General features: G+C 42.3%; 1 protein-coding gene across 1 annotated transcript; it reads right to left on the bottom strand.

Annotated features, from left to right (window-relative positions):
- Positions 1 to 500: 500 nt before the first annotated feature.
- On the bottom strand, positions 501 to 9,635 carry LOC134671130 (delta-like protein 1). The gene is made up of 6 exons (XM_063528900.1): positions 9,470 to 9,635; positions 6,129 to 6,267; positions 5,459 to 5,617; positions 2,421 to 2,612; positions 1,384 to 1,575; positions 501 to 810 (listed from the first exon to the last, which is right to left on the bottom strand). The coding sequence occupies exons 1-6, from the start codon at positions 9,551 to 9,553 to the stop codon at positions 560 to 562; spliced, it is 1,017 nt and encodes a 338-aa protein (XP_063384970.1). The 5' UTR covers positions 9,554 to 9,635; the 3' UTR covers positions 501 to 559.
- Positions 9,636 to 9,849: the final 214 nt, after the last annotated feature.

Consider the following 9,849-nt stretch of genomic DNA (forward strand, 5'->3'; position numbering starts at 1 on the left):
TAACAATTAGAAAGCCGATAACATGTTAACATGCCTATTAACATGTTAACAGCTGTTGGATCTCCGAATAGTAATAAATAAATAAATAAGTCCATCCAAGGTAACTCTACACCAATTTGTACAGAGCAAAGTGTGAAAGTGTCGATAAAAGTCATATTCTTTCAAAAATACATTTATGATGACAGTTTCACTTTGTCATTGCTAATGTCATGTATCTACAGTGAGCTTGGTCCTATTATAGAGATTTCATTGCATTTGTAACAAGGTGCGAAGCGGCACAGAACAATGGGGTTGGCCGGTTGAAGTATTTTACAGATTGCGCCAGCATAGCTTGCCCTGTCAATCCCTAGAGTTGTGTCAAATTTTAGTATTTTCTTTTTTTTAATTTTATTACCTGGATGCCAGTTAAGCCAAAACAAGACTAGAGAAACGAAAGGGGCAAGCTATGGTGGCGCTATCTATGCAAACCTTTGACAGTTGCCAACCTCATACCTAGTTTTGCAAAGATGATGAATATGATGATGAGAAGTTTATGATCTACGTTTTTTAATGATGATGACTACTCAGTCTCATTTTCCTCACTAGGCTCCTTCGTGAGCTCCGTGGTAGTTTCCGTGGAAGTTTCCGTGACCTCCGTGGAGTTTGCAGCCTCGGCTACGGGCGTGGTCATGCTGTCAGGCAGGTTCTCGCACTGCCGGCCGCTGATGCCGGCGGGGCAGGAGCAGCGGAAGTAACCGTCTCCAGATTCTAGAGATTGGCATTTGCCGCCGTTCTTGCAGGTGTCTGGGTTCTTCTCGCAGTAGTTTAGCTCTGAAAATTAAATATATTTATTTAGTTTATTGTTTAGGGTTTTTTGAGGAGAATTGTTGCAGTAGGTAAATACTTTATTAAGAGCTGACCCTGAGATAATAAAATTCAGTAGAAGGACACGCCTAGGCGGCTTAGGACGAATTCTGTCCTGTACTGAGGGCCTACCGCGAACCACGTTCGGCGAGTTGTCTCTCTGTCGCTTTGTACGTAAATTCGTACGTAAGTGTGACAGGGAGGCAGCACGTCGAACGTGGTTTGCGGTAGGCCCTCTGTCCTACCTAGTTTTATAATCCTGCCATCGTTTGGAACTTTAGTTTACACTCAATTCGGAAAATAACACTGTCTCTGCAAAGTTCCAGGTTAGGAATAAAAATGCCGGCCAAAGGTTTCCTAATTGGTTTTAAGGATTAGCGGCTTTTGGATCTTCAAACTTCCAGTACGGATATGATGCGTGTCTCATTTTCTATCCCACGGTGTTCAAAGTGACCGTTATTTTATCATGTGGACAAAGACATCCGTAATACGCCTGCTGGATGCACAAACGTGTAACATTTTGTTATATAGATAACCCACCTTCATCGCAAAGCATGCCGCCCCAACCAGGTTCACAGGCGCACTCCCAAGGTCTGCTGCAGGTGCCGTGGACGCAGCCAGGGTAGGGGTGGCATTGGGCGCACGTGGGTCCAGTCCAGCCGACTTTGCAGCGGCACTCGCCGGGCCGGCGGCAGTAGCCGCGCTCGCTGTGGCAGCCCGCTGAGCATATCGCTGGACGGAAGAGAAGGACTAAGGTTAGGCAATTGTTTTGTCTTAATTTGTTTATTACTCATGAAAAGAAACATTGGTAACTAATCATTTGGTAATAATCTAAGTATATCTCCCTTTTGTCGCCATCGTCTCTGGTGATCGTTCACGCGGCCCTCATGTTAAAAAAAGGCCGGCGTTCAGGGCGAGCTATTTGCACCCCAGCGCCTTCATGCTCATAGATTGAGTAATGCCCCACGTTCGATGCTCTTAAAAAGTCAAGCAAAATCCGAAGCTCAGGGTGCGCTGCGTGCACTTTAGTAGCGGTGCCCTCATAGTAAAAAGTCAGGTGAATCCCGACTATCCGGGCGCTCTGCGTGCGCTCCAATGACAGGCTCCTCTGGCACCCTCATGCTAATTCTGCGGCGGCGGGACAAGTGGGGATACTCACGCGTCTGACACAAGAGTCCCGTGTAGCCAGGCAGGCACTTGCACTCGAGCGGCTTGTCACAGTAGCCGTGCTGGCAGCCGGGCAGCGGCTGGCAGGCGCGGCAGGTGGGCCCCGACCAGCCCAGCCGGCAGCGGCACTCGCCCGGCGACTCGCAGAAGCCGCGGGTCTTATGCTAATTCTGCTGGAAGGCACGGCAAATAGATACTCACGCGTCTGACACAAGAGTCCCGTGTAGCCAGGCAGGCACTTGCACTCGAGCGGCTTGTCACAGTAGCCGTGCTGGCAGCCGGGCAGCGGCTGGCAGGCGCGGCAGGTGGGCCCCGACCAGCCCAGCCGGCAGCGGCACTCGCCCGGCGACTCGCAGAAGCCGCGGGTCTTATGCTAATTCTGCTGGAAGGCACGGCAAATAGATACTCACGCGTCTGACACAAGAGTCCCGTGTAGCCAGGCAGGCACTTGCACTCGAGCGGCTTGTCACAGTAGCCGTGCTGGCAGCCGGGCAGCGGCTGGCAAGCGCGGCAGGTGGGCCCGGACCAGCCCAGCCGGCAGCGGCACTCGCCCGGCGACTCGCAGAAGCCGCGGGTCTGGTGGCAGTCCGAGCGGCAGATCGCTGGAAATAACACATACTAGGTATTTATTTAATTTTACGGTTTAATTGGCGTACCTATTTTTAGTCGTTTGTGCGACATGTGGGTTCAAACAATTTATAAGCAGAATCTGAAAGCGTGACTCTTTTTATTGGCAAATAATTATTGTATCTTTTTAAATTCATCATCATCATCATATCAGCCAGAGGACGTCCACTGCTGGACATAGGCCTCCCCCAAAGAGTGCCACAATGACCGGTCTTGCGCCACCCGCATCCAGCGATTCTTTTTGAAATTAAGTAAATAGAAATCTAAGAAGAATAAGAGTTACTTTTCTAATTCAAATAGATACCTATTTAAAATGTAACTTAAATAGTTATACAAGACTTACGGCGCGATTCGGGAAATGAATTAGAGATTCACTAGAAATGAAACAGCAAAGATATGTGACGTTCCACGGCAAAAGGTACCTTATAGCGGCTGGCGCTTACTCTATTTTTAACGCCGCTCCAATATTCAGCCCTTTTGCCGTGGAACGTCACATATCTTTACTATTTCATATCTAGTGAATCTCTAAATCATTTCCCGAATCGCGCCGTTAGAGCCATGGAAATTGACAGTAGAAAAGACGCCGTAAGGTATGTTTAATTCAAAGAGGGTACAGTTAATACGACTTTCGCTTTCGTACAACGCGTTCTTTATTTCTTTAAGTCACGTTCCTGAGTGATGGAGTGAGCCCATTTGAGTCCTAGTGTCGAAAGTATTACGTGTCAAAAGTTTCGGTTTTGAGGACCAGTTACGGGTAACAGGTTGTCAGTGACTCATGGTACTCGGACCAACCTGACATAATTATGTTACGCCAAAGAATAAATAATAGTATAATAGTACTAGGTAGGTACAGCTAAGACTCACTCTCTAACAAAACGCGTCTGTCACGATCAGCACAGATATGGCCGCTAGGTGGCGACCACAGATTATTAATATGTAGCTGTGGCGACAGCGCCACGCACGGCTTATGGCAAACCCCAAAATTGGGGTCGAACGGATGTACTTTTAGCTACCTGTAGTAAAGCGACGAAATCGCGAAGTGAGCCACGCCTGGTTACGCTAACGTCTACGTAGGTAATTTTACTTTCCATACATCCCGCTCGCACTAATTTCCGAGTCCGACTCGCACTGGGCCGGTTTTATATACATACCTACTTACTTATTAGGTTCGTAATTCTAACTGGGAATGGAAAGTAGGATAATTTTACACTTCAGTGGATTTTCTGAATTTACCTATTACGAAAAACTAGCAATGTAGTTCAGGCAGTTAAAGTATCAAATATAGGCATATCGCTTTTTATTAGTTAAATAAATAAAATAAATAAATATTATAGGACATTCTTACACAGATCGACTAAGTCCCACAGTAAGCTCAAAAAGGCTTGTGTTGTGGGTACTCAGACAACGATATATATAATATACAAATACTTAAATACATAGAAAACAACCATGACTCAGGAACAAATATCTGTATCATCATACAAATAAATGCCTAGTTATGTTGTTTTTGGACAATTTATTTATTTATGGAAAACTATCGACGGAAGTCTTTGTACTCTAGCAAGTAGAATGAACTCATATACCATTTTTTAAAGCATTAGTTTCACTAATAGTTATTTCACAGTTTTTGTTCTCATCACGCCTACGCCTCATGTCACGCAGTACTATCTAACTCGCATGCGTTCAACCATGCGTAGGTAATATATTATGATATTTATTGGTTTAAACGCAATTTCTAATAAGTTTTTATAAATACCAACTAATAATTAAGGAAATGAGTATTTAATAAATATGTAAGTGTTTTTTGTAATAATAAGGAAATTTGCCTTTTTATTTGTTTTGGAAACTTTTTAATAGGTATGTCAATCGTAATATTATCATAATTACCTACTTTGAAACTAGTAAAAATTATTAGGGAAGAATATATTATTCATAGAATTCTGTGTTACATTACAGCGGCTTATTTTTCTATTTGGGTGTTTTTTTTTTATTTAACAACAATACAAAGCTAATAGGTATTTATCCACCATTTCTTCCAACAAAGTTTATTAACAAAAGCTAGCTTGCAATCAGTGTAAAACCAGTTCAAATAGAAAAGACACGCATTAAAACAGATTATAACGGTGACATCGATCAACATCCTTTTATTGCTTTTAACAGTTTTAACCGTTTAGAGATCTCAAGAACGGGCCGCTAGTATGTAGGTCGATGCGCTGGACCAAGTTACTAAAGTAGATCTTGTTTCGGTGTAGTAAGATTGATATTTGAATGTATTATGTATGATAGTGGCTTGGCCGATAACAGATGCTTGAAACTTTGTTTGTCTTCTTCATTCCAAGATCAAGATTCATTTTATTTGTGTGCACTTTTCATGCAACGAGATTTCGTTGTGATTTCTTTTTTATTGTTTTTCAAATAATTATGTTTACATCCATTGATGGCGCTACTACGCCAAACACCCTTTTGGTACAAACCTAAAAATGCCACGTAGCTAGCGGTCTACCTCTTCCCCTTTTGCCTGTTGCTATGGAAAGGCTCTCCACGACATAATCGCCTGGTCGACGCATCACATACCACCATGATCTCTGCAAGTTCATCAGCAATCGGGGCGACTTTCAGGCTACCTCGAATATATTCATTGCGAACAGATCACATCGTGCATTAATGTTGCTTGTATTTCCGAACCACCACCACCAACTTCGTACCATCGCGCTCCGATTGTTACGCCATTTGTCCTAGCTAAATTGGTTGTTCCATACTTACGCTATGGAATGTCCAATTTAGCTAGAACCCTAGTCAATAAATAAAGGAAGAAACTCACGTTCAGAGCAGAAGAGTCCGTCCCATCCCTCCTTGCACACGCACTCGAAGGACACGTTACACGAGCCGTGCTGGCAGCCTGGTAGCGGGATGCACTTGTTGCACCGCTCGCCGTAGAAGCCGAGCTTGCACCGGCACTCGCCTGGCCGCTTGCAGTAACCTGATAAAGGATATGATTTTATTTTTCTATTTATGTACCTATAACATTAATGTCGATTTAGATGTTTAACTCCAATCGCATTTCAAGCTTTTCATTCAACAGACTGGCATTTGATCTCACGTTAGACCGGGCCGTGTCCGAGCCGGAGCTTCCGGCGCATCGTCTTCTATGGAAAGCATCACGTGATCGCTTGTCATGACATAGAAAAGTAAGCGCCGGAAGCTCCGGCCCGGACACGGCCCGGTCTAACGTGAGTCAACCTTTATAGTCTCTCGTTCTGTCACCCCCGATTGTCACTTAGGCTCGATCTAGTTCACAGTTTCACACACAGTGACTGTACCCCTAAAGGATGACTTACGCTAGACCAGGCCGGGCCGGGCCGAGGCTTCCGACATGTCATTTTCTATGAGGGCTCATCGGTGCTCACGTGGTGCTTTCCATAGAAAACGAAGCACCAGGAACTCCGGCCCGGACATCGTCAATCCCGTTATATTCATAATTTGTTAGGCACCTTGCAGAGGATCACATCCTTTCTTGCATATCGGCACGTCGCACAGGTCCCCTTGCCAACCGGGCAGACATTTTGGCTCGCCCTTCTCGTCGCACACGTAGTGACTGTGCTCGCTCTGCACGGCCGGCAGCTCGCATGCCTGCCAAATAAAAATAACACTGGTTAAAATACAATCAGCAGCGCTAATCCTTTTAATTGACATATTATATGGGTGTATCAACTTTTTCCTGCCGCTCGTTGCCGAGGTTACGTCCTCCTGGGTCTCCTATATGTATATACGCTAAATGCGCAAAAGAGATGTCATAATTTAAATAATATCTATGTACAACAAGAGACGACTGTTTGTCACTTGCGCGTCATAGTTAAAGTCCAAGGACTAAGAGCAAACTACCTACAAGCCTACAACCTACCTACAGTCTAAGTGCTTCTATTTTGGGGCGCCTAGAGCCGAATCTATTTATAGTTTTATAATATCAGTGCAAATTATTTCGAACGCCTGGCTCTGATCTAAAGGGTCCTACTGATTCCCAGTTCGCCGGACGATACCAGCCTGTCAGTTAAACGCAAAATTTGACAGCTCCGAACAACTGACAGGCATGATATCGTCCGGCGCACTGGTAATCTGTGGGCCCCTTAAGTAATATCAACCGGACTCTTCGAAAGCGCGCTTAGATATTATTGCCGCTTTGGCAACCTGAATATTTACTTTAAATACAAACCACGAGACAAGGAGCGTGTGTTTTGAATGAGTAGTGTTTTCACTCGGGTTTTCCTCGCGACCCGCTTTCATCTGCTTTCTCGCGTACATATTAGAAAGCCGCTGACTCACGAGATGCATCGCTCCTTTGCGGAGGATTTAAGGAGATATTAGCATCACTCACATATACATACCTACATACCTTTATTACTTGATTGCTTTGGATAATACTTTTTATTTGTATTCTTTGTATTTTATTAAGTTATTCCCTTTGAGCATTTCTGTTTTAATTTACCAGTGGAAACTGTTTTGGCTTGTGTATTAAATATTAATTCATATTGTGTAAGATTGAAAGCTGTTTGTTTCCCAATAAAAAAAAAACATAGGTGGTCCTATCAAAAGTCCTAAGTGTGAACAGATGGGACTAGTCCCGCGGTAAGCTCAATAAGAGTGACATTCCATTTCCAACTGCAGCTGCAATACTGTTCATTTTACTATGGAAACGCGTCGCTGTCATTGTCAATTGCCATAGAAAATGAACAGTATTGCAGCTGCAGTTGGAAATAGAATGTCACTTTAAGGCTTATTGTGTTGTTTGAAGATCTACACACAAAAAGAGTGACGACTGTGGCAACCGTAACCATAGCAACGAGTGTCAAGAAAAAGTTGGTTGACCCGGATAAGTATTACATTTTTTGCATAAATCTATTACAAAGTCAATGAGAACATTATGTGGAGTAAATGACTGCTTGTGAATTGGATCTCTAAGTCATATCCTGTGGAAATCGTTCAAGAGAACAAATCCAGACTCGCGCAAATGTCAAATTTGACGGGTTAGATATTAAACATATATCGTTATCGTATCTTGGTGACGTCTATAAGATATCTAATAGATGTCTATTTCAAAATCCGAATCGGGCCCACGATCTTATTTGTAGAGCCATTAAAGCGTTTCAGATTTTTCCGGCCTTCGAAGAGTACCTAACATAGTATTGCGGGTGACTGTACATTTCTATGTGTTTAAAACGAACGGCATCCCATAGGTACATTCACACTTCTCACGTTAATATGTCTAGGAACTGTATTTGTTTGATTCTACTTTATTAAAATTATTTATATTAGTTTACATTTATTCACATCAAATATTAATAATTTAAAGACTAGGTACTTATGTCAATAAATAAAACACATCTCAATAATATTTTTTCTGTTTGTTCAATACACAACACTAGATTAATACAAAATAGTAAAATTTTATCAGCAATATTTTTGTCAAATTTTTATACCTAAATATATTTGAGTTTAAAAACGAAAGTTTACCCGCGACTAGGGAATGCAATACCGGGATACCAGGATCCCGAAATACCGGGATCCCGCATGCAATTTGCGGGATTAATCCCGCTCGTAAATTAAGCGGGATCCCGCGGGATTTGCGGGATCGAAGAGCGACGTGGTTCTTACGTGTTACTACAAGGAACACAGGCTCGGGCACGTGCCTACTGGCGAAAATTCTTCACGGAGCCTAAATGCATCTATGGTGGAAAGGGGTAATGACATGGAAGAGCATTTTGCCCGAATTTGTCTATTTATTTCATCACACTTGCTCGTAAAAGTAAAAGGTGTTATTTTACGTAGGCGATGCGGTACGTTAAATCTTAAATTTGTACCCAGGGAATTTTGTTATGTAGGTACGTCCGAAATTAGGCATTTTTTTTATTGTTTTCCCTCTTTTTTCCTCACAGCTGTGATGAAAAACATTGTATGTGCCACGAGTGGTACAGGACTTACGAAATCGCGTTAATTAAGCCTTTACACACGTTCTTAAATTCTTGATTACTGTCATTATACCGTATTCTTTTAATACAAAATGTACTATTTCTAATTTTAGTTTACTTTTTGTTTTCAACCTTCAAATTTAGTACTAATTCGTAAAATTGTATACTAATTTGCGGGATCCCGCAAATACCGGGATCCCGCGGGACTTAAAATGGCAATCCCGCGGAATACCGGGATTGAGTTCCTCATGCGGGATTGCATTCCCTACCCGCGACGCACCACATTTATTTTTTCATTATGGAAATTTCTGGGGTACAATTTAGCAGGTTTAGAAATATGTATTTAAATTTCACAGAAAGTAAGTAGATTATTGACAATCTTATAAAAAATACGTAAAATAAAATAGGGTCTTTAAATAAGTAGGTAAGATAAATTTTAAAGTAGGTAGGTATATTATTTTTTAATTTGTGACTTGTTTCTTCTACTTTTGTTACCTTCTTAAGTTAGTTTAATTTACTTTTTAGTGCTTGGCTATTTTTTTTACATTTAATTATTCTTTCGTCTTTGAAATTTCGGCAAATATTTAGTTTTTTATTTAATAAAATTAATTTTCGTTTGAAAAAAAAATGAAAAATCGTTTATTGGTCACAATCATTGTGTTACAAATTGAGAAAAGGTTGGGACCTTCTAGTAAGTATATTAATACTCGTGACAGGAGCCCCGCTCTTCCAGCAGCAAGTTAAGAGTATACAAACCAGTACAAATATTCGTTATTTATGTAGGTACAAAAAGTAATACATTAAAATATAAAATTAGACTAAAGTTACTAAAGTAACAGTTGTAAACAAAACTTTAATAATGTACGTACCTGTTTCTTCCACTTGGGCATGTACTTGGCCGGCAGCACGGCCGGGGCCAGCGCGACCACACACAGCACCAGTGACAGCTTCATCGGTACTGCTGCCCGCGCGTCGCGGTGCCGCGTGTTGTTGAACTTGGACTTTCGCCGCGCACTGTCTTTTGGGGCCACTACACTAGCGGTATCGTCTTGAGTCCCATTCGTTTTTCGTCAAGTTCTTAAATTAGTCCTATTCTGCTTTCGTCGCCCATTCTACATTCGTCTCAATCGTCGGTGGCTTTTAATGTAGAATGAGTGACGAAAGCAGAATAGGACTAATTTAAGAACTTGACGAAAAACGAATGGGACGACCCAAGACGATACCATACTACGGTGGCGTTTTGATGTGA

This window comes from Cydia fagiglandana, chromosome 15, assembly GCF_963556715.1.
Source record: "Cydia fagiglandana chromosome 15, ilCydFagi1.1, whole genome shotgun sequence".
NCBI lineage: Eukaryota > Metazoa > Arthropoda > Insecta > Lepidoptera > Tortricidae > Cydia > Cydia fagiglandana.